This window comes from Magallana gigas, chromosome 4, assembly GCF_963853765.1.
Source record: "Magallana gigas chromosome 4, xbMagGiga1.1, whole genome shotgun sequence".
Taxonomy (NCBI): domain Eukaryota; kingdom Metazoa; phylum Mollusca; class Bivalvia; order Ostreida; family Ostreidae; genus Magallana; species Magallana gigas.
The window spans coordinates 12,208,314-12,233,330 of NC_088856.1; the positions used below are offsets into that span (position 1 = coordinate 12,208,314).

General features: G+C 34.2%; 3 protein-coding genes across 3 annotated transcripts; 1 reads left to right on the forward strand and 2 right to left on the reverse strand.

The window, feature by feature from the left end:
* Nucleotides 1–31: 31 nt before the first annotated feature.
* On the reverse strand, nt 32–5,829 carry LOC117692976 (uncharacterized). The gene is made up of 2 exons (XM_034482697.2): nt 4,931–5,829; nt 32–2,723 (listed from the first exon to the last, which is right to left on the reverse strand). The coding sequence occupies exons 1-2, from the start codon at nt 5,535–5,537 to the stop codon at nt 1,654–1,656; spliced, it is 1,677 nt and encodes a 558-aa protein (XP_034338588.2). The 5' UTR covers nt 5,538–5,829; the 3' UTR covers nt 32–1,653.
* A 225-nt stretch (nt 5,830–6,054) lies between these two features.
* LOC105319416 (solute carrier family 35 member E3) lies at nt 6,055–14,790 on the reverse strand. Its single transcript, XM_011416957.3, has 6 exons — nt 14,323–14,790; nt 12,900–13,010; nt 12,612–12,773; nt 11,083–11,165; nt 10,264–10,376; nt 6,055–9,250 (listed from the first exon to the last, which is right to left on the reverse strand). Exons 1-6 carry the CDS (start codon nt 14,707–14,709, stop codon nt 9,177–9,179), a joined length of 930 nt encoding a protein of 309 aa, XP_011415259.1. The 5' UTR covers nt 14,710–14,790; the 3' UTR covers nt 6,055–9,176.
* A 4,629-nt stretch (nt 14,791–19,419) lies between these two features.
* On the forward strand, nt 19,420–21,388 carry LOC136274764 (uncharacterized). Its single transcript, XM_066082371.1, has 5 exons — nt 19,420–19,466; nt 19,631–19,876; nt 20,263–20,442; nt 20,824–21,014; nt 21,300–21,388. Exons 1-5 carry the CDS (start codon nt 19,420–19,422, stop codon nt 21,386–21,388), a joined length of 753 nt encoding a protein of 250 aa, XP_065938443.1.
* Nucleotides 21,389–25,017: the final 3,629 nt, after the last annotated feature.

Below are 25,017 nucleotides of genomic sequence, written 5' to 3' on the forward strand. Positions count from 1 at the left end.
CTATTTATATATATCTATAACAAGATTAACATAGTTTACCAACAATTTATTGAAACATTCCATATTGGACACTGGGGACTACTAACTGTTTACAGCTAAGATTAACAGATGTAAGTAAATGACAAATACTGTCCGAAGGAAAAAACACACCCTGTAATCGGGTAACATAACTTCCAACAAAATACATGGATACTTAAATGACAAAATTAACCCTCTAAAGAGAGTTAAAATTACGTACAAATTATCCCCTTAGAAAAACATGGGGGAAATTGGTGAAAATTCAAAAATTTAAACAACAAGAATTTTGAATTTGAACCAAGAATGCCATACGCGGCATTTGACTAAACTGAACTACAGGTTATCATGCGTTAGCATGATGAGTGCCATACGTAAGCATGGCTATGACTAGCAGTCTGGAGACTAAAATGTGCTACATGATATCATGCGTAAGCATGATGAAGTGCCATACGTAAGCATGGCTTTGACTAGTAATTTAGAGACTAAAATGTACTACCGGATATCATGCGTAAGCATGATGAAGCGCCATACGTAAGCATGGCTATGACTAGTAATTTAGAGACTAAAATGTACTACATGATATCATGCGTAAGCATGATGAAGTGCCATACGTCAGCATGGCTATGACTAGTAGTCTGGAGATCAAAAGTATTATATGATATCATGCGTAAGCATGAGTCTAGACTAAAATAAACTAAGAAATATCATGCGTAAGCATGATGAAGTGCCATACGTCAGCATGGCTATGACTAGTAGTCTTGAGACTAAGTAAACTACTGCATGTATAGAGGGTGTAATTTTAAGTGTAAAAGAAGCATGGTTAAAATAAACAATCATGAACAAACAATGACCAATGTATACTAAACTACAGCAACAACATAATCCCCATTGGCAATTTTCTAAGGTGAGTGGCGGGGTGGATGGTGGTATCAAACAAAACAACAATGGCTACTGACGCTGAAAATTACACTGAAAACGAGGCTTGTCTAAAAATAACTTATAAACATAGGGTGTCCCAAGGGAAGATTGAAAGAGTTAAATATATATATAAACAATGATTATTACATAATCAACTATTTATATATATCTATAACAAGATTAACATAGTTTACCAACAATTTATTGAAACATTCCATATTGGACACTGGGGACTACTAACTGTTTACAGCTAAGATTAACAGATGTAAGTAAATGACAAATACTGTCCGAAGGAAAAAACACACCCTGTAATCGGGTAACATAACTTCCAACAAAATACATGGATACTTAAATGACAAAATTAACCCTCTAAAGAGAGTTAAAATTACGTACAAATTATCCCCTTAGAAAAACATGGGGGAAATTGGTGAAAATTCAAAAATTTAAACAACAAGAATTTTGAATTTGAACCAAGAATGCCAAATACAAGAGTTGGAAGTTAAAACAAAAACTGTAAACGATTGTAGCCCCCAAGTTTGTGTAAGGATAAAATTAAATTGCCACCACCTTAAAAAATTACAAAATGTAATTGTAATATTTTATGCAATATAATAAATTGAACACTAATGACTAAATACAATCAAAAACGATGAAATGAACTACCATAGATATGAAAGTGTTGGCAAATATTTACAAACGAATTCAATGACATAACTATTAGAAATAGGTAGATGCCAATTGTTTTTGGGCTTGTTGAATCACATTTGATGATTTGTGAATATATGTTGTATAACAATTTGAAGACCATCTCCCTAATGTTTTAATAACATGATCTTCGATACGTGCTTCTTGAGCTGTAGTAGCTGCTCCGATTCTGAATGAATGACCATTATAATTTTCAGGATTGTAACCTAACTTACTCAGAAGGAATTTTAACTTGTCTACAAAATAAGACCTGGTCAAGACAGAACCTTCTTTGGTAACAAAAAAAGGATTTGGTACACATGAAAATGTTCTAACTTTTAAATCTGAATATTTGTGTATGGCATTAACTGGGCACACATTTGTATTTGTCTTGAATAACTGAATTTGTACACCTTTTCTGAAAGGATCAGTTTTTGATTGTTTTAAATTTATAACGACATAATTTTCAAAACACATAACATCTTGTGTCGAAAGGCAATCATTGACATTAGTTTCACTTAAGACAGTGAACTCTCCACATCTTAAAAAACCAAAGAAAGCAGCAGTGCATGCTGCTTCTAACAAAGAACTAGTAAACATATCGAATATACCCGAATGAAGCAAATGACAAATTTTACAAAGAATAGAACTTGTTATAGGCAATCTTGTACGCTTAACATGTGAACTAGCTTGTTTTTTCTTGACACCATTTAAAATTGTTTGCAAACATGGTGAAGGTTGACCTGACATGTTTTCTAAAGGATTGAATCCTTTCATTTTTAAGTAAAAAAATCTTATACCACTAAGATATAGCTTGATTGTAGAATATGACAAATGAAGGTTTTCATCACAATGTGCAACATAATACATCAACATCTGTTCAGAAATGGGGGGTAAACAATCATTAGAATGTTTTTGAATTCCTCTAAGTAACATGAATTTAATATAGGAATCTAGTCCTGTACGGTATTGCGCTCTGGTTTTACTGGAAATGGAATGATCCCAGAGACTGCTCACGACACTGTCCAGATCACTTCCTTCAAAGGTGGACACGGGGTACTGAGATTGTCTGCATCTGGAGCCAGTTGACGAAATCTGTCCATCTGAAATCGAGATAAACTGTCAGCTATTTCATTCTGAACACCAGGTATATAAGTACTATACACCGCAAAGTTATTATGTGCCGCACACATAGTAAGTCTTCTCATAAATTTCATGATGGTAGGTTCTTTGGATCTGCCTTTTGAAATGATATGAACAACCGCTTGATTATCACAGTAAAACACTATTCTTTTTCCACACCAGCGATCACCCCAAAGAATACATGCGACGACAATGGGATATAATTCTAACAAGGCCATAGATAATTTAGAATCCACTACTGATGGTAAGTCTTCAGGCCATTTGCTGTTGAACCAATGACCTTGGAAATATCCTCCGAAGCCTAAAGTGGAGGAAGCATCTGTAAACAGCTCCATATCATAGGCGTTTACTTTGAAATTATCATAAAACATTGAAATTCCATTCCAATTTTTTAAAAACGTTAACCACATATGCAAGTCCGCTTTACACTCCTGGTTAAGGTAAACATGGTGATAACTTTCTTTAACGGAAGACATTAATTTGTACAAGTAGGAAACAAATGAACGTCCAGGGAGAATAACTCTTGAAGCAAAATTGAGATGCCCTAATAATTGTTCGAGGTCCTTGCGCGTACAACTTTTTTGAGACAAAATCTGTAGAATAAACTGGGAAATTCTGTCAATTTTCTCACGTGGTAACCTAGCTTGCATTTTATCAGTGTCTAGGATAATGCCCAAGTATTCTAATTCACAAGTAGGTCCAATAGTCTTTTTCTCAGATAAGGGTAATCTCAGTCGATGAAAAATGGTACACAAAAGTGCCATAGTTCTATCACCACAAGCGTCTGGTTTATCTATAGTCAAAAAATCATCTAATAAATGAAAAATGGCATCTACACCATAATTGTTTTTGGCAATCCAACAAATAGCCGTAGATAAGTTGTCAAATAATTTTGGACTTGATCTGCATCCAAAAGGTAAACGAACATAATAAAAATAAGAATTTCTCCACTTGAAACAGAACAGATGATATTGTGATGGTACAATTGGAATTTGTTTAAAAGCGTCAGTCATGTCAGTTTTACACAGAATGCTTCCTACTCCATAGTCTTGAATCTTTTCTATTGCATCATCTATCCTGACATAACTTAATGTACATAGATCTTTGTTGATGAGTTCATTGATGCTGGGTTCTGCATTATTATGAGGAGAAGATAAATCGAAAATTAATCGTTTCTTGCCGGAATATTTGTGTGTTGCTATTCCTAAAGGACTGACTCTGTAATTTTCAAATGGCGGAGAGGGATATGGTCCTTTAACGTAACCTCTTTGAATTTCAGTATAGAGAAGTTCATCGACCACCAGTGGATTTTTTCTGGCTGATAAGGCGTTTTTACATTCATAAGAATTAATACTTTCGTAAGTCACAAGGGTATCAAATCCGAACTCTAAGCTTGAACACAAGTAATTTACGAAGTTTCTATCAGGATGTTCTGCCAATTCGAGATGAAGTCTGTCTATATTGATATTAGTCAAAGGGCCTAGTCACTTTTGAGATGGTGATGGATTTGAAGCGACTTTAGTTTTTGCGTCAGTCTTCGTTTGATTGCATTCAATCTTGGGATGGTTTGACTTGCAAGATTTACATATGTGTAAATATTTGCAATATGGTTTTGAGCAACCTTTAGAAGTATTAAAATTGTTACAGATTTGTTCTCCATCATGAAATTTGACGTCACGCCCGTGCATGTCAACGGCCTGTCGAGATGAACGATTTGCCATGGAAGGTCTACTGTTTAGATTTTTCCGAAAATATTTCTGTGCACACATGGACGAACTGTGAATATTGGATCCACAAAAATCACAAGATTTAACAGGGGAACCAGCACAGATTAGCATACGGAGCTCATTGTCTCCCTTAGACCAGTCAACTTTGATATTTCGTTGTAGAAGCAAAGCGGCACATTTGTTAGAGAAAACCTGATGATATTCATAAAAACGTTCGGGCCAGATGTTGGCAGTTTCGATGATATGAGACAAGTATGCGTCTAATTCATCCATTCTGTTGGGATATGCATTGCACATAATACGTTTGTACCGTCCAAATGCAATTATGAATTCGTCTAAAGTCAAATTTCTCACGAGACGTTCGTCATTCTCTCTGATTTTCTTATGAGATGGCGTAGTATAGTTGGGTATGAGTAAGACGTTTAAATTCACGTCCTTACCTGCTATGATGTCTGCCCGTATATCAGGCGAAACAAGATCCACTTCTGACAACTGAGACGCAGGAGTTCCAGCTCCGGGACTGACCATAGCTGTGCTGAGGTTGAACTGGTTGACGTCTGTTTTATTAACAGATTGCCCCAACGTGGTCAAAGCTTGTTGACACAGTTGCAACGTGGAAACGAGGACATTGTCGGCCATTGTTGTTGACATGGGCGATACTAATGTTTGAGCAAAACCGGACTGCCTTAAATTTTCCGGACTGGCTCCGGGCATTTGAACGAGCGAACCGCTTGAGTAAGGCAAATTCGAAGATCCAGCTGCATTACTGACAGGCAAGTCTGTACTTTGGACGGCCCTGACTGGAGGCACTGTAGTAGAATCGGAAGGCGTGGCCGTGGTACCTTCTCGGACGCTAACACCATTGTCTACATTGTCTAAATAAATTCTTTTTAACACGCTATGAGATAATTGTGCATTGATAACTATTCCCATATCTGCCAATTTCTTCTTTAAAACTGTAACTGTCCAGTTAGAAGGATTGTCAGATTCCGCTACAGGAGGCATAACGTTAGAAGAATTGGCGCGTGATCTCCGACCCGAAGCCATTGTTCAAAGTTCACAGTTCGAATAAAATAAATTAAAAGGAATAATCATCCCAATGAAACACTAACACAAATAAATAATCCATGTTCCAGGAAAGCGATAATTCGCAAAAAGAGTAGATAAATAAGTCCATGGAAGAGGATGGCTTGAGATTAGATGAACTATCAAACAAAACAACAATGGCTACTGACGCTGAAAATTACACTGAAAACGAGGCTTGTCTAAAAATAACTTATAAACATAGGGTGTCCCAAGGGAAGATTGAAAGAGTTAAATATATATATAAACAATGATTATTACATAATCAACTAGTATTTCACACTTTGGAGGCTCAACATATTGGTCTTAAAATATAGATTACAAAACCTAATCAAAAGCATTTGAACAATTTGTAAGATAAATGGTGAACTTTACTGTTATTTTGAAAAATCTCACAAATGGTAGTGAATTATTCTTGTTCATTATTATAAATGTGCAAATGAATTTATTACAATAATAAACATTAATGTATGCAACAATAAAATGTGGAATAAATCTTTATTGATTTGTTCATTATTTCAGGAATCAAACTACAGAACAGCTTTAGTTTACAATTCATTTAATAACATTACCCACAAGTACATTTAATACATGTACTGTACATGAAATTGTGTCAAAATGCTCATTCAATGCATTACGTCTGCTTTGCAGACTTACAACACATGTACCGGTATATATATTTATGTGATATACTTTTGTATATTGGTAATACCGGTAGTTGTCAAATAAATACTTTGTGTTCATTTGTACAAAATGAAGGAATCCCCTCCCTGTTAACCAATGTTTCAGTTTTACAAACCTTAGACCTTCTTCTACAACAAATTGAGTTATGCCTGGAAACCAAAGGCAGTAATAATACGTACATTTAGGAGGTATAGAACTTTATTAATCCCTCAACAAAAGTTCTTACATGTACCACTTTCTTAGATTAAAATTACATAAATCTCTCTCTCTCTCTCTCTCTCTCTCTCTCTCTCTCTCTCTCTCTCTCTCTCACACACACACACCATAGAAAGGAAATGATTGATAAATATTAGAGTTTTTTTTACAATAACCCTCTTAAAAGTGAAGGGGGAAAAATTTATATTACTGATATCGCACCAAAAACCCTTCATATATATATAATAATTCCCTCTATAATAATAATAATTTAAAATACTATAAAAAGAAATAATTTTAACACAAGATGCCTGTGCAAAAAACTAACAAAAGAGAAAATGGAAGAAATCACATCTTAGTATGGTACTAAATGAATGATTGTGTAGATATAAGCAACCTTTTTTACAGGCACATTGGTCCCAAATACATAATTTTACAGAGAAAAAAAGTTTTACAGTGTAACTAATGGAGTCTGTAATCAATATAAATAATTTGAAACACATCCTGTACGAGCTTGTTCTTGCTAACACCAAGTCTCTGTTAATATAAAATCTCTATTGAACTGAAAAACTATTTCAGTTAAACTAGCATTTCGTTAACCGTTGTACCCCTGGTATGAATTGATATACAATGTTATTTTCATATTAGGTTCATGATGAACATGCAACTCTATCTACATAATCAGGTTAGATGTCTATCTCTATAATGTTTACTAAGAGTTAAAATCAATGAAATAACACCCTGGTTCATAGATTTAAATTACAGGGATAAAACCAATCACTGCCCAAGACAGTATACAATTATAGAAGCACCATTGAGGGAGTCAGCAAGATACAAGTTTCCCGAAAGAAAGCCTACTTCCCGAGGCGAACCAAGGGAAATATTCGGCTTGTTTGAGGGGAAATGGAATCTTGCTGACTACCTCAACAGTACAGTTAACTTTTTTATTATACATGTACCAGTAAAAACAATCAATCAAAAAAAGTCCAATTTAATATGATTTAAATTCGTCATGTACCCAACAAGTTAAAAAATAAATTAAATTGCACCACTTTGTATTATGACGCAGGCAAGTCATGTCAATATAATAAATGTTAATATAGATGAATTTGTATAGCAAATTAAAAAGAATGTTGCATCTGAAATTAAATCATTTGATTATGAATATTCATGATTTTATTCGGAATATTTCAAAAATTTTCCTTTGATTAAAAGAAATTGCACAGTGTTCCAAATGGGTGTTTATCAGTTCACAAACTGATGCACTTTTATTCAGGGAATCAGTTTGTTTATGGTGATTTTAAGGGCATCTGCAAAATGTATTTAATTAATCTTACATAGTAAAATATAACTAATGGTATAATAATCTAAAATGACATATTTTGGAGACTTTTTTGGTGGGACTATATTGTATAATTCAACATTACAAGTCTACAGAGTGAGGACTGACTGCATTTGATGCTCTAGTTTGAACTAAGTCAACCTAAAATAAGTGAAGATTTATTGTATAACTCATCATATTTTTCATTTACAGGAGGGAAAAATTAATAGGTGTTGTAAAAAGGTCTCGCATTGCATATTTCATGGTTCATATCCATGTATTACCGGTAATAATGTTTCAAAGTACAAATCTACTGAAATACTTTTTAAAGTTACATTTTAAACAGGGTCTATATTCAAATAAAAAGTCAGACACAGCAAATTTTACAAGGTCTTCCAAATAATAAATTAACAGTAAACATTTAAATTATGAAATAAAAAATAATAACAGAACTACATGTAGATAACATATGCTATGGCAATATTGTCTGGCAAGGCATTGTAATACATGTGTATATCAATTGGGACTTATTTCAAAAACTTGCACAATTATTTCAAGCATATACCAGGTAACAAGATGTACATGCAGGGATATGTACACCCTATAACACAATATAGTGTACATACTACAATTCTGTACTTAAATGTGTTTGAGTGTATAGTTCTGAGATGCATATTACAAAAGAAAGTGCAACAAAGTCGTAATTAAATATTTCCAGTCCCATGGGATGATCTTTGACAAACAAAATTTAAATAAAACCATAAGATTAATTTATCCTTATTTTGATTTCTATAATAATAATTTACAGCCATTAAATTCGTAAACTAGTTTGTGATTAATAAGCATTCATTAATTTGGTCGTATGTTGTAAGTTCTTTAGTAAAACCCAGTCATGCATCTTACCATACATAGCATTCTCTACTGTATACAGGGCAGTATTCACTCCCTTTTTATTTTCGCCTCTTCTGCCCTCGTTGCCAGTGGGCGAATCTAAGACTGGGCAAATGCCAATGTCTCATGTTATCTTTTTTTAAACACAACCGTGTTTCGGCAAATTCAAGACGAGGCGAAACTGCTTGCAAGTGTAGAGGGACAAAAATTTTACGGGGCAAAAATAACCCAGTATACAGTATTATAGGAATTAACTACACTAGATTTACACTGCATTTTTAATCTGAACTTTCAAAACATCAATAATATATCTAGAAGAAGCTGAAGTTTGCGAATTTTCATAATTGTCAATGATTGGCATATGGGTATAATTGCTGAGAGCTAGTATCTCAATAATTAGCTCATCAATACATGATTTTCTCTTATGCATTTCTTTTTAAAAAATAAACAGCAATGTTAAAAAGTTGGTCTGTCATAAAGAAACTATAGCAATAGATAAACTTAAGGAAATTCTAGGACTTGATGACGGAAGGAAGTGATGTAGTCTGTTGTTCCTTCAGCTTTAGATGTGTATATGCTGTGACACCTACAAAGAAAAAGGCCAGGTATAAGGTTATGAAATATATTGCTTAGCAATACAGCGAGACTTTTTTTTCATTAAACACACCTTGATAAATTTAATTACTTCCAATGTAATATAATTTGCTTTAACCATGAAGAAGTTTATAAAAAATCATCAATTGTCCCAAGTTAGTTATACTGTAAACTAAATTTTTTTTGCGACGTCTTTATTTCACAAATAACTTGAGATTAACTCAGTCACAGTGACTAATTTTAGTGGTCAAGCCTTTTCTACATCCGTCTTGTTAGGGTACAGCAATAAAATACGAACTGGTTAACGCAAGAGATATTTGTGACAAAGAGGCTCTTGCTAACCTCGCAAAAATTTCTCACACACGATTAAAAATTGGTTTACAGAATTTGGATAACAAACTTAAAGGTAGATTTTGTGGATTTATACAACTTGCATGCAAGTCATATTGTGATGTAGTTAAATTATGTTATACAATATAGATTTACTTATTTAGCTATTCAAATAAAGTGTTACAGCCAAAATTAAATTAGTTCCATATATCAACAATTTTTAAAAAAATCATAATGCTTAAACAATAGATTTTGCTGAAATGAATTCGAAAGTAAAGTTGCAATTTTCTCCAAAGATATTGAAAACGATCTGTATAATTAATATGTAGAGTGTTTTACACCACATGAAATTGATTGCCATAGTGTGATATAAACAGTTATTAGATCCACTCCCATACCCACTTTACAGATAAGGTGTGATAGAACTTCTTATTTTTTAAATTAGCTAAATGATGACAACATACATGTACATATATTGTAAAATGATAGAAATCTGCCGTGAATCAATTTTAGTTGATATCCCTCACCCCCAAATAAACCCAAATGATTAATATAACCAGTCTTTACCCTTTATATGTCTTTGTATTAAGTATTTGCACAAATTGGTCCAAAAGAATTTAAATGATTCTATAGTCACTGTAACAACCCATAAGGATGCTGTCCAAGTCAGCTTACCTGTGAGGGTGAAGATGATCCCCGACATCTGTAGGTAGGTGAGGGAGTCGTGGAATATAAACCAGCCCATCAGGAGGGTCACACAGAACTTCAGGTGACCTGCCATGTTATATCTAAGTTAAATGTCAAGGTCATATAATAAAAGTAAAGATTGCATTATCCAAAACACCCATTGATAGCTTTTTTATTGTCTGAATATGATTGGTTTTAAATCAAATTGATAGCAATAAATGCAAAATATGCCTAGTATCATCTTCTTCAATAGAATTCATGATGCCATCTTTGCTAGGCAAGGGTGAAGATCCACAATTTTTCTCTATAGAAAAACACCCTGAATTGTCACCCTTGGCTAGCAAAGATGAAAATGCAAACAAAATAACACTGTTTCAATTAGGCACTGAACATACAGGAACAAAATGCATAAGTTTCAATGTTTAAACCTCCAGGGCGCAAACCATCAGAGTGTGTAGATGAAAATCAATTACGGGTAGGAGTATAAACCGACAACTTGTGTTATGCAATATGTCTGCACTCCTAGCTGTGTTCTGAAATACCCCTGGAGAGCATCTGATGCATTAAATGTAGACTTCAATACATCTTGCATTCTTGGCTATCCAAACACTCCCTGTCTTCTCATTCAGTGTAAAACTTAATCAACTTAAAGAGCAAAGTAACAAGTGATGCTTGATGCATAAAATGTAGACTTTAATACAGCCTGCATCTTTGACTATCAAACACTCCCCCTGTTCTCATTCAGTATAAAAATTAACTTGGTATAAAGTTAATTGACAGGTGATAGAATTTCACTGAATAGGATACGTCATGGGAGAGGTGTTCCCAATGATCCAAAATATAGACAGGTTCACGAAGAAGGCAATCACTCCAGAGGCGAATACAGCACCCTGAAAATAACAGAATTAAAATTATTAGCGTCTGGTTTACATGTTTTATAAAAAATAAATTATAATTGAATTTATATGTAAATATGTTTAATTACATGAATTTTATTATAATACATGTACATTTCCCACTCCAGAAAACTTTCATAGGTTCGAGGAAGTGGTCGATGGTTTCCATCATTAGGCTAAATTGTTCATGAAACACAAAATACAACTGCTGTTCTAAAATATATTAAGCTGTTTATCTTTTTAATAAAAGTACATATTCTTATATACATGTTCAAAGGATATCAAGTAAACGTGATTACAATAAATGATCAAAACCATGTAGACTGTGGTACATAATACTAGTCCAGTTAGGCAGTTACAAATAAGAGACAGTAGGAGAGTTTGTTGACGTGATTGACTTAATCCTTCACAACACTGGACCCTGTAACACTGTAATGCAGCACAAGATTACTGTGCATGCTCAATAACAGGCCTTATTAGAACGACATGGTCTCACCATCCTGGTCTAGTACAAGGACCTTAGGCTAAACCACCGGTCTGATTGGGTATCTAATACACCACACAGTCATATATCCAAATAGAATGGAAATGTAGAATATATAGATGGATGAAATGTTGACGGATGTAGATAAATGTAGGAAATACTTATCTGCTCTCTGAAACCTAACATCAAATGTCCTAGGCATGCTCAAACAAAATATAAAAGAGCAATCCAGTTTGTGGGAGTAGAGGTGTGTGTGATGTCTCCGTTTTATCAAATGGAAAAACTTTTTTTGTAAAGTTTCTGTTCGTTAACATGATTAATTTACATAATTTATGTGTATGTAGTACATGTAATCATTGTCATTAGCTGTTTTATAACTATCAATCTTGCAAAAATACAATTATTATGTGAGGTTTTTTTTTATCAAATCATAGTATTAAATCAATTAACACAAAAAAGCACTAAGAAGGACTATGGTCAAACCCTGGCCAACCTTCTTACTTAAAACTCAACCATATGCATATACTTTATGACACAGTCAAATAAAGACATTTGATCCACCAATCTTTGTATTTCAAATTATCAAGTATTTAACTTCAACTGAAGCTTGATTTATATAAAAATAATTTAATTCTAGCTTTTATGTGGCATTTCATTGGATAGAAAAATTGTGCTAAATTTGTATAACCTGGTTTGCAGGTCACAATGCACCAACATCAAAAATATACTAATCTGTTTGAAGTTACTGTTTAAATTTTGAACAGATTAATATCATTTTTAAAAGTAAAACGCACTCAATTTGTACATTACATAACAGAAAATCAAATTATAAGGAATGAACTCAATATCTACCAAGTTATATTTTTATATATAACCTGGGTTGGAGCAATTTATGCTTTTTTATAATCCGCTTTCCCCTTGAGTTAATTTCTTAAATATTTTGCCTTTAAGCTTACCAACACATGAATATCCCAATGGCCCATGGCACCATGGATGCTGTACACAGGGGCCTCAATAAATGGTATAACTAGCATCAACATACAAGCCGATAGTGGGGCCTGGTAGTATAATAGCTGCATTGAGTTCAGTTGTAACTCATGCTGCTTCTCTCCAACCCACTGCAAAATTTATATCTATTGTTATATAAAGACTTTCACACGACTTGACTAATACTTTGAAATAAACACAAAATAGTTTTTTAATAGTAGTATTTATAAAATATAGATTTTACAAACAGGTCTTACCACTTGGTACAATGACGTAACTAAAACTCCAATGGAAGCATAAAAAATTCCTAATAAGTTAAATTTGACATCATAGTATGAATATAAAGAGACACCAAGAGCTATGGGAATCTGAAAAGAAAAAGGTAATTAATCAATCAGCCGTTTTACTTGGCCATGCATGAATCTTTCTTAATCACTATGATGAAAAAGAAGATTAAATTGTACATTAGATAAACCGCAGGTTTTCAAAGATGATGACATTATAAAACCAAGATTAACTGCATTAATATACACTGGACTACGCTTTAGCATACACAGAGTGGACCTTGAGCAGATACAGAGAGATCCACCACCAGATCCTGAATGGACACAAAGCAAACCCTGGGTCTGGTTTTGGGGTCTGCTCTGATGTTAAGTTGTGTCTATAGTTGGAACTGTGCTGTACTAGTGTTTTTAATTACTTATCTGTCATTCACTTGACTACAATATCATATCATTCTTCTGTATCCAGTTACATTGTACATGTATTATATCAATAATTATTATCATGCAATTCAGTCATTCTGAATAGACTATTTTTACCATTTGCTGAATTATATTTTGAACTAAACTTAACTGAGAACATACAACAATGATTTATCTCTTATTTGACATTCTAAAATAAATCTAGATCCAGGTTTAAAAAATTTAAATACTATACTGTAAACAAAGTTTTATTTGCGTGTGAGAAATTTTCACGAGGTTTGCGAGAGTCGCATCGTAGCGAATTTTGTATCATGTTTATCACGCTAACCAGTTATTATTGCCTGGTTGTTATAACATGTATAACAAACATTTGTTGATAAGGTATGGTCGCAAAAATAAGTTGCTGCGAAGTAGTTCAACTCTGGTAAAACGCGAAATAAAAGTTGTTTCAAATAAAAGTAAGTTTACAGTAGTTGATCACACTGATAGGCAATTCTTAAAACATATGAATGCACAGGCTGCAAGAGCATGAAGAGTACATCAGGGATGTATATCATATACATGACTGTGATGTGATGTACCTGTGACGGTCAGACCAGTTCGAATACCTGCACCAGACAGCTTAGTTAGTAGAGCTTATTTTCTCCCATCATGTTACATTTGGTACCATGACCAACCCCCTGGAACTGACAGGTTAACACCTGCCAGAGGAAGAGCATGGGGGTGATCTTCAGAGGCGAAGATTATTTAAGGGGAAAGGAATGTGACGGTCAGACCGGTTTGGATACTAGCACCAGAAAGCTCAGTTGGTAGAGCACCTGACAAGAGATTCATGGGGCCTGGGTTCAAATCCCTGTGTGGTCTGTCATTATTTTCTCCCATCCCGTTACAAATAAACTCGAAATCCAGGCCAGAAAAGAGTAAGATACTCTAGAAAATTAATGATATTAGTCATCACGCATTTTGCATTACTTACAACTGTAAATCGTATACTATTGGAAAATGTTTTGTTGTAATACAGTGTCTGTATCACCATGATACAGGGGGTGGTCAACATTTTAATGAGCTGGTAGGTCCCCACAGTGTTAGATTCCAGCGACAAGTTCGTAAACACTACAAAACCACAAAATGTCATGGCTAACGGAATCATTTTCTGGACTGGCACACTCTTTGGTTGGAAAATGTTGAGTCTTTGACAGACGAATAGTCCCACCGTTGTAACGATGAAATGTAAACACGTCAGACTCACATTCGGGAATCCATATGCCGTATAGATCCATTTGTTTAGTAACACTATAGATATAGATGCAGAAATATTTAAAACAATGGCAAAAGTCACGAAAGATATCGACGGCGAACGCATCTTGTCACTCTGTTTTCTTGTCAGATTTATATTAGCCGCTTATATCATCTCGTCCGACTTCCCGTGTACGACCCCCTTACATCAACGACAATAATAAGAAGGAGCAGTCCAACGGACTTTTAGTCTAATTAATAAAGATAGTTTTCTTTTCGTCAAAGTTCGTTTGAGTGATATTTCTATCTATTGATAAAGAGACAATGATTATGAATTGATCAAACATAGAGAGATTAATGTATTAAAACTTTAACACAACCCCCCCCCCCCATTCGTAACGTGCCATGCTCCAGTGTTGGACCTTTCAACACTTTCCTCGAACATCGTCCAATGCAACTTATATTTTGACAAATTTTAAATTTAAAAGATGTAAATTCCAGTTTAATTGTCTTATTTGATATATTGACTAAATTGGAAGGATGTTCACAAATCACACGTTGCAACCAGAGACCGTTAGTGGACAGGCATAGCCTACATCCACATGCATGTACATGTAGGCTATGCCTGTCCACTTCTCAAAAGAGAATAAGAGACCGTCAGTCTCTGGTGCAACCATATGATGTCAGATTGCAGCTGTGATGCCGCAAAGTTGATTTTCTGAATTGATGAAAAGGCTATAGAAATATTGCTATAAGTTTAATGAATATAATTTTTGCGAATATCCTATTTGTAACAGGTGGCTGTCCTTACTTTAAAATCATACAAGAAGATGTAAAGAGACCTTGAAATGTATCCAAGTTGGATTCACCCGATTGAGTCACAGGTGCTTGTGGACTGGACCGTGCACTACCCCCCCCCCCCCTTTTCTATATTTTTTTTTCAATTTTTTTTTTTAATTTCATTTATTAATTATCATTAACAACCCCTTATATATGTCTCCAGCCGAAAAATATAAGAAATATCACGACTTGGAAGCATTTTATAATCACACTCGTTTCCCCTATATATATAGGGGAAACGAGTGTGATTATAAAATGCTACCAAGTTGTGATATTTCTTTTATTTTTCGACTGGAGACATATATAAGGGGTTGTTAATGATAATTAATAAAAGAAATAAAAAAAAAATATTGAAAAAAAATATAGAAAAAAGGGGGGTAGTGCACGGTCCAGTCCACAAGCACCTGTGGATTGAGTTACTGAATATTCCAAATAGACAATGCAGATTGGCCAACACAGTGATAGTGTACCCCTGAGATAAAAAGAAGCGCCCCCAGAAACGTATTCATGGGTGAAAAGAGGAGCATACATTAACGTAATCTTGCTTCAATATTTACTACTAGTTAAAGTGGAAAAAAAACAAGGCCAAAAAACCATAAGACTTTTTCATTATGAGCTTATGGTGTCTCTAGAGATCTACTCCAGGGGCAGGGGTCATTATTCTTTTTTACACCTGTTCACTTTTTATGTAACAGATCACAAATTTAAAAAGTAAAGCACAAGGATCTTTTTTCTGTTTATCTTCTAACTTAATATTTTTCCAGACCTTGTAGCTCAGAGCAGAGACTTAAATGACATTTAAATTATTTTGATAGACAGTTGAGTCGTAAGCAAATTGAAAAAATGGGGGGGGGGGGGGCTAGACTTATCAGAAATTTTGACAAGCAAAAAACAAAGGGGGGGATAATGGTTATGGATATGTTAAAATTTGCAATAAAAGTGAGGACTCCCAGTTCCGACGCCTATGATATATGTAAAGGAAGTTGCTGTAAATATGCTTACAGTGTGTAGATTATTTAAACAATAAAATGCTTTCTTAGTGATTCATGAAGGGATATGAAGGTCCATGCAAACACCGCAGAATAAATACAAAACGCGTACCGCTTTAGTGAGTTACACATGTATTTTTTCTGCAATGATCGCTACCGTCATAACCCGCATGGCTCATCAAAACACGCATTTTATTGTTTATATTTACATCTTTCATTTTCAAAATTGACTGTAAAATGTTAGTTAAATTAACTAAATCACTATAAATGAACATCAGTACGTTAGTTAAAAGAAACAACAAAATCGTCCTGTAGATGTCAATTTGAGTCTGACATCATCATGGTTATTTCTTGCAGTCCGTGATTTTTCTTAGGTTGATAAAGGTTAATTACGACCAATCGATAAATGGGGCGTTTATATTTCACCTCTGGTTTCTACAGAGCTATATGAATTACAATTAATTTCCGTAAGAAATAGAGGGAATCATGCATACACTTGGTGAATGTAAATATTTGCTAATGATAATTATTCTTGTATATACAAGTTAAATGCCTAATATAGAATTAATATGGTAAAAATGGCTCATCAAATGTACATGTAATCTGCATAAAATAAAGGTGGGGTTTTTTTCGTTAACAAATATATTTCTGCATTGCCTATATTATTATTTTAAGGACAATATACTGGAATGTGTTCCAGTCCACAGACAGGTACGTGTAGCTAGGACAGGTGGGTCTAACTGTACATGTTTCAAATTCTTGGCCGTAAAGAATATGAAAATGGTAGTGTATACAGTGAGTATTAAAATATTAGTCTTTTGAAGAAGAAAAATGAAGTTTAGAATTGGTAGGAAATGTCAAAATTGTACACTCCATTTATAAGACCTTTACTTGAATGTGCCTCCGTTGTTTGGGATGGCTGTTTATATCATGATGCTGAAAAACTTGAAATGTTTCAATTATCTGCTGCCACTGGACTTCCTCATTTTGATTATAGAGAAGCACTTTACTCTGAGACGGTCCCCGACCGGGGGGGGGGGGGGGGGGGGGCATTGGAAACCATGCCACGGGGCCATAAAACTTAGATGAGCTTACTTTTGATCTAAGTCTCACTTTCACAAAAGGAGCATATAGTGGAAAAGTGAGACTGAGCTCGAAAGTGAGCTTGTCTAAAGTTTTATGGCTCCGGGGCCAGGTGCTTTAAATTACTACATTGTTCTATGTTTAACATTCATACCGGATGGGGGTACCTGAACATTTGCGCGATATCATCCCAAACAGGATTAAAATATTCATGTATATCCAAATAAAATACCCGTATGAATAGAATTGTATTAAAAGTCTTGAATCATTACTAATGCTGTAAAGGGATGGAGTTCGTTAAAGGTAGAATAAAGGTAGAAGGTAGAATGCCCCCCCCCCGGCCGGGGACCGTCTCAGAGTAAAGGTAGAACACGATCAGCCATCTCAATCAATTAAATAATTCAAAGGAAAACCCGCATAATTTCAAAAATTATTTCTTTATTGGAAAATGCTATATCAACATTATCCATTCTGAGCTAAGACATAAACCTGTTTTTTTTTTAAAATTTCAGCTATGGTTCATGCGGTAAATCTGAAAATGCGTATTATTTCTTTTTTGCTTGTAGAAATTATCTTACTGAATTTTCAGCTAAAAATAACATTTTTAATTCTTTTTTCTACTTGTTTTTAAAATTTGCTGCTGTTCACAAATTTCGAAACTTGTAGATTTGATAAGTCAATGCATGTTTTATGTACTGTATCTAGAGATATTTTAGCACAAATGTATGTATCATTTATAAGACCACAACTAGAGTATGCTGTTGAAGTTTGGTCTGGATGTACCCAATTTGATATGGATAAGCTTGAAAAGGTTCAACTTTATGCAGCAAGAATAGTTTCAGGTCTTTCAGTCATAGCCTCAAGAAATTCTCTAAATTTGGAAACAGGATGGGAACCATTAATAACGAGACGAGACCGCCTTAAATTATCTACTATGTTCAAAATTCATAACAATCTTGTTCCTTCTTATCTAAAGACATAACTCCTGAAATTAGAAATGTCACTTCCAACTATAATACTAGAAACTCCTCAAACTATTCTTTGCCTAGATGTAGATTAGAAGCTTTTAATAAGTCATTTTTTCCTAACACTATTCGTAAGTGGAATAGTCTGAATAATAATACCAAGGAAGCTACTTCGTTAAATATTTTTAAGAAATCACTACAGAGCAATTATACAAAACCTCCTAAGTATTTTTCTTTTGGTAAAAGATTCTTGAATATCATTCATACGAAATTAAGGCATAATTGTGTTCTCAATTGTGATCTTTATCGGTGTAACATAATAGCCAACCCAATGTGTTCATGTGGAAGTTTAGAAGATGCACATCACTTGTTCTTCGTTTGTAAAAAATATTCATCATTAAGACAATCATTTATGTATAATCTTTTATCACTTAACTTTTTGAATATAATTGATGTACATTTGTTACTTTGGGGTGACAACACTTTATCTTATGATGAAAACATAAAAATATTTAAAGAAGTTCATACATTTATACAAAAGTGTGGTAGATTTATCTAAGTTTTTAAATTATTTGCATAACTTTCTTATCCATCCCAATTCTAATTCTAGATTTAAAACTAATGATTTATTTGTATTTCATTACATGTTCTATAACTGTTATCAATGTTAACTGGCATTGTATGGCACTGTAATATATTATGTACAAGGAGAGGACATTCTAAGTTTTTAGAACTTGTGTCCAATCCTTTTGGCATTAGTCAATAAAATATGTTCAACACAACACAAGACCTCGCAGCAGAAGACTTTGATATTTAAAGGAAATACAGACCACAGACAGATAACTATAATTGGTCTATTAAAATTTGAGAAACTACGTGAAATGACAAATGCTTAATACCAAAATGTACAAAGAATTTGACAGATTTGTTTGAGAAATGAAACCTGAAAAAATATTAATAATGGCAAAACAAGATATCACAACTGCTGACGGAAGCATGAACGAAATGTTGGGAGTTTGAAGATCGATGAGGTCAAACATATATTAAGCAGAGAGGATTAGAATTACGTTGTAAACCAGTTTAGGTTGATCTGGCTGCCAATGTCTAGGATATAATTAAAAGGCATTTAAATATGTACGTAGTATCACCAAAACCCATAAGATACAATTAGGTGTGGTATAGACAAGTCTGTCAAAGATGGAATTAGGTGTGGTATAGACAAGTCTGTCAAAGATGGAATTAGGTGTGGTATAGACAAGTCTGTCAAAGATGGAATTAGGTGTGGTATAGACAAGTCTGTCAAAGATGGAATTAGGTGTGGTATAGACAAGTCTGTCAAAGATGGAATTAGGTGTGGTATAGACAAGTCTGTCAAAGATGTAATTACAGTACCGATCAGACCCAACCTAACACCAGAGTAAACCCCAACTAAACCCCGGGTTTACTTTTTGGGTTTACTTAGAGTTTACTCGGGGTTTACTTTGGGTTTACTCGGGGTTTACTTTGGGTTTACTTTGAAATTGCTTTTGAGGTCAACTGTATGCACTGAAGTGTGAAGCAGACTAGTATTTTATCTTATCATCCTACTGCCTGTAATTACTATCCTTTGTATATTCCGAATACACAGTAAGCGTCTGCTTTCATGGGTATACTTCTGACTGGGTTTACACTCTGTGTCCACTCTGGGTTTACTTTGGGTTTACTCTGGGTCCACTCTAGTAAACTCCAAGTAAACCCAGAAAGTAAACCCAGGGTTAAGTTGGGGTTTACTTTCTGTTAGGTTGGGTCTGATCGGTACTGTAGGTATGGCAAAGACAAGTCTGCCAAAGATAAAATTAGGTGTGGTATAGACAAGTGTGTCATAGATGGAATTAGGTGTGGTATAGACAAGTATGTCAAAGATGGAATTAGGTGTGGTATAGACAGGTCTGTCAAAGATGGAATTAAGTGTGGTATAGACAAGTCTGTCAAAGATGGAATTAGGTGTGGTATAGACACGTCTGTAAAAGGTAGAATTAGGTGTGGTATAGACACGTCTGTCAAAGATAGAATTAGGTGTGGTATTGAAAAGTCTGTCAAAGATAAAATTAAGATGGAAATATATGTGGTGTAGATAAGTCTGTCAAAGATGGAATAAGGTGTAGTATAGACAGGTCTGTCAAAGATGGAATGGAATTAGGTTTGGCATAGACAAGTCTGTAAAAGGTAGAATTAGGTGTCGTATAGACAAGTCTGTTAGAGATAGAATTAGGTGTGGTATTGACAAGTCTGTAAAAGGTAGAATTAGGAGTGGTTTTGACAAGTCTGTCAAAGATAGATTTAGGTGTGGTATAGACAAGTCTGTCAGAGATGGAATGGAATAAGGTGTGGTATAGACAAGTCTGTCAAAGATCGAATTAGGTGTGGTATAGACAAGTCTGTCAGAGATGGAATAAGGTGTGGTATAGACAATTCTGTCAAAGATGGAATTAGGTATGGTATAGACAAGTCTGTCAAAGATCAAATTAGGTGTGGTATAGACAGGTCTGTCATGGATGGAATTAAGGTGGAATTAGGTGTGGTATAGACAAGTCCGTCAAAGATGGAAGTAAGATGGAATTAGGTGTGGTATAGACAAGTCCGTCAAAGATGGAATAAGGTGTGGTATAGACAAGTCTGTCAAAAATCGAATTAGGTGTGGTATAGACAAGTCTGTCATAGATGGAATAAGGTGTGGCATAAACAAGTCTGTCAAAGATGGAATTAAGATGGAATTAGGTGTGGTATAGACAAGTCCGTCAAAGATGGACTTAGGTGTGGTATAGACAAGTCTGTCAAAGAATGAATTATGTGTGGCATAGACAAGTCTGTCAAAGATGGAATTAGGTGTGGCATAGACAAGTCTGTCAAAGATGGAATTCTGTCAAAGATGGAATTAGGTGTGGCATAGACAAGTCTGTCAAAGATGGAATTAGGTGTGGTATAGATAAGTCTGTCATAGATGGAATAAGGTGTGGCATAAACAAGTCTGTCAAAGATGGAATTAAGATGGAATTAGGTGTGGTATAGACAAGTCCGTCAAAGATGGAAGTAAGATGGAATGGAATTAGGTGTGGTATAGACAAATCTGTCAAAGATCGAATTAGGTGTGGTATAGACAAGTCTGTCATGGATGGAATAAGGTGTGGCATAAACAAGTCTGTCAAAGATGGAATTAGGTGTGGTATAAACAAGTCTGTCAAAGATGGACTTAGGTGTGGTATAGACAAGTCCGTCAAAGAATGAATTATGTGTGGCATAGACAAGTCTGTCAAAGATGGAATTAGGTGTGGCATAGACAAGTCTGTCAAAGATGGAATTAGGTGTGGTATAGATAAGTCTGTCATAGATGGAATAAGGTGTGGCATAAACAAGTCTGTCAAAGATGGAATTAAGATGGAATTAGGTGTGGTATAGACAAGTCCGTCAAAGATGGAAGTAAGATGGAATGGAATTAGGTGTGGTATAGACAAGTCTGTCATAGATGGAATAAGGTGTGGCATAAACAAGTCTGTCAAAGATGGAATTAGGTGTGGTATAAACAAGTCTGTCAAAGATGGACTTAGGTGTGGTATAGACAAGTCTGTCAAAGAATGAATTATGTGTGGCATAGACAAGTCTGTCAAACATGGAATTAGGTGTGGCATAGACAAGTCTGTCAAAGATGGAATTAGGTGTGGTATAGACAAGTCTGTCAAATATGGAATTAAATTAGGTGTGGTATAGACAAGGCTGTCAAAGATAGAATGGAATAACTGTGATGAAGAGAAAGGAACAGGAAACTTTTACAGAAATATTGAATATGTTAACACGTGGACCAATACAAAAAAACCAACTGACCTGTTAGGGGAGAAATTAAATATCGAAACTGATGAATTAACCAGAAATTGTTTTTAAAAAGACCATTCTGCATTGGGAGGAGATGGGAGAGGGGGCAGTTATTGATAAAATATCACAAGACGAGCAATTCATGGCTGGTGGATATTTAAAAGCGTTTTGTGCTCATAGTATGTTAGTATCCCAAAAAGTAGGTGGCAGGAATGAGTCTGAAATTAAATTTAGGAAGAAGTAAAGCTTATATGCAAAATTAAAACCTTTGCTTGCTTTACAAATAGGATTAGTTTTAATTGTGGTCACTTTTGTTCATTATTTAAAACCATGCAGACAACTAGGTGAGTACAAAATATAATTAAGGACTTGATGACCGAGATAACACTTTGATTGAATGCGCTGACGTGCAAAGCTGAACGTCCTAAAAGCGCTTAAATGGAAATTGTTTCCTGAGAAATGTTCCCAAGAGTGAATTTCTCTTAACAAATGCTCTATAGTTGACAAATGTATCTACGATTTACAGTGCAGATCGGAACGCATACAATAAATCTACGTATTCGAACGTTTTTTGGATTTTTTTTTAAATTAGAACACTTCGCCTCCGCAGAAAACCTGTTTTTTATATTAAAAAAAAAACTTTAATGTACACACAATCACTCATGAAACGCACGCACTGACAACTTTTTCGATAGACTACTAACATTTCAAAAATCCTATCACCTGTAAAATCTAAGATTTAGTTAATTTAGGTGACTAAAGTTTTAAGTTTCTCAAATCGGTAGAAAATTACATGATCAGGATAGATAGCATCAAGCATAAGAAGAATATGTCAGATACTTATTGTAAGCGAAAAATATGTAGTTTGAATAAAAAATTATAATTTTCAATTCGAACTCGTGATCTGCGGTTTACAAGCCCGTGACTTTAACCACTGATTTATGATATTATTCAGCCAAATTGACCAATACAAACAATTTAGAGAAAAATTTAATTCGACTCCTATTACAATATATTAATCCAAATGAATAAAGAGACAAATCAGCGCCAATTAAAGGTAAGAGTGGCCGGTTAATTATTAATTGGCGCTATAACATTTTTTAGACTGCAGATCATATAACATTGCAAAATGAATGAAAGTAATTGTAATTTTTTATTTTACAAACTAAGGTTTAAGCTGCAATAAATATTTAATTTGGTTTGGATTGACATTTTTCATTCCGCCAATGCCTTTTCTTATATGTTTCTAGAAATGTCAAATGATCATCCATTACTATGTTATACTATATCAAATGCTTGTTTCAGATTTAGTATCTCATGAACAAACCATTCAGGTAGTTTCCCTGAAACCAAGGAGATTTTTTTTTTAAATCAAGGTTATTCGATTAACCCGTAAATAGACATTCATTTTAAGTAAACATGCCCCTGGCTATTCTTAACAGAAGCAAGAGGGAAGCAGATTTTACTACTTAGTTTTGCTTTTATTCAAAGAACTTGTACATGTACCTTGTCAGATGAAAATAGGCCACGACAACCGAGCAACGTGATCAATGAACGTCACTTGGGTGTTATAAACTCTTCACGTAACACAGGGGAGTTGATGAATTAGCTAACAGTTAATCAGCCCAAACGCATATCTCTGCTCATTCCAGATCCGCATGCCAGATAGATATACGAAGTGTTGAGCTTCTTAACGCTTGTAGGCATACTCACATGTATTTCATTTGAAATGTTCACAAAAAAATCCTGTCTTTACTGATGAAGTTTTGTACCACTGAATTACAAGCACAATAGATTAAAGTAGGAACAACAAGAGAGAACTAATCTTGCAAGATATCTGTGCATGTTTCATTATTCTTGCAAATAACGGTTAATATGTTTCGTGTTGAATCAATCTATTTTTAAGCAAAGGGTTTACAATAGTATGTGTAATACCTTCTGTCCATGGCCGTGTTTCAAGATGAAAGACTCAAAATAAATATAATAATACCTTTAATATGTATATATAACTCTCGACTTTAAAAATACAGAGGAATTTAAACATTTCATTTCTATTCATCTGTAATTTCTTAAGGTTAAATCTTATGAATTCCACTACAAAGGCTTTTGTAAAAATATTATAATAGTACCTCTTCGAAAGATATTTTATCAATAAAAGTCATCGTAAACGAAAGTGCATGCATACTTCAGAATTCTCCAATATTTCTCTTTTGCGTCTTTTGTTTTGATAGGATGTGATATTGACACTATAGTAATCCCATTGTAGACGGTTTTCTCCCTTTTACGGCCACATTCCTGTGAATCTCAAAGGAGTGTTATGTAGAAGAGATATATTATCTCTTGTTTTTTAATTCTCCCGAGAATAGTAGTCTCTTTTATTATCTAGATTTCGATTATGAATCTTTAAAATACCATTATCATTGGATTCTTGGAATTTATTTCGGTTTTTTTAAAGCAGCTTAAAAATACACGGGTTTGTTTCGAGATTAATTAATATGATTTTCTCAACGCATAAACATTACGATTTAACCTTCCATGGTACTAAGGGATGTATATATAAATACACGCAACAATACGTCTAAAGGTCAACTACATGTAATTTTTTTATCAGTCATTTACATTATAATATAATTTACACTGTTTTGTGTACGTATGAAATCAATATTGTTAAATGTTAAAAAGGTATCCATGATGAAAATGATGCATTTTCAA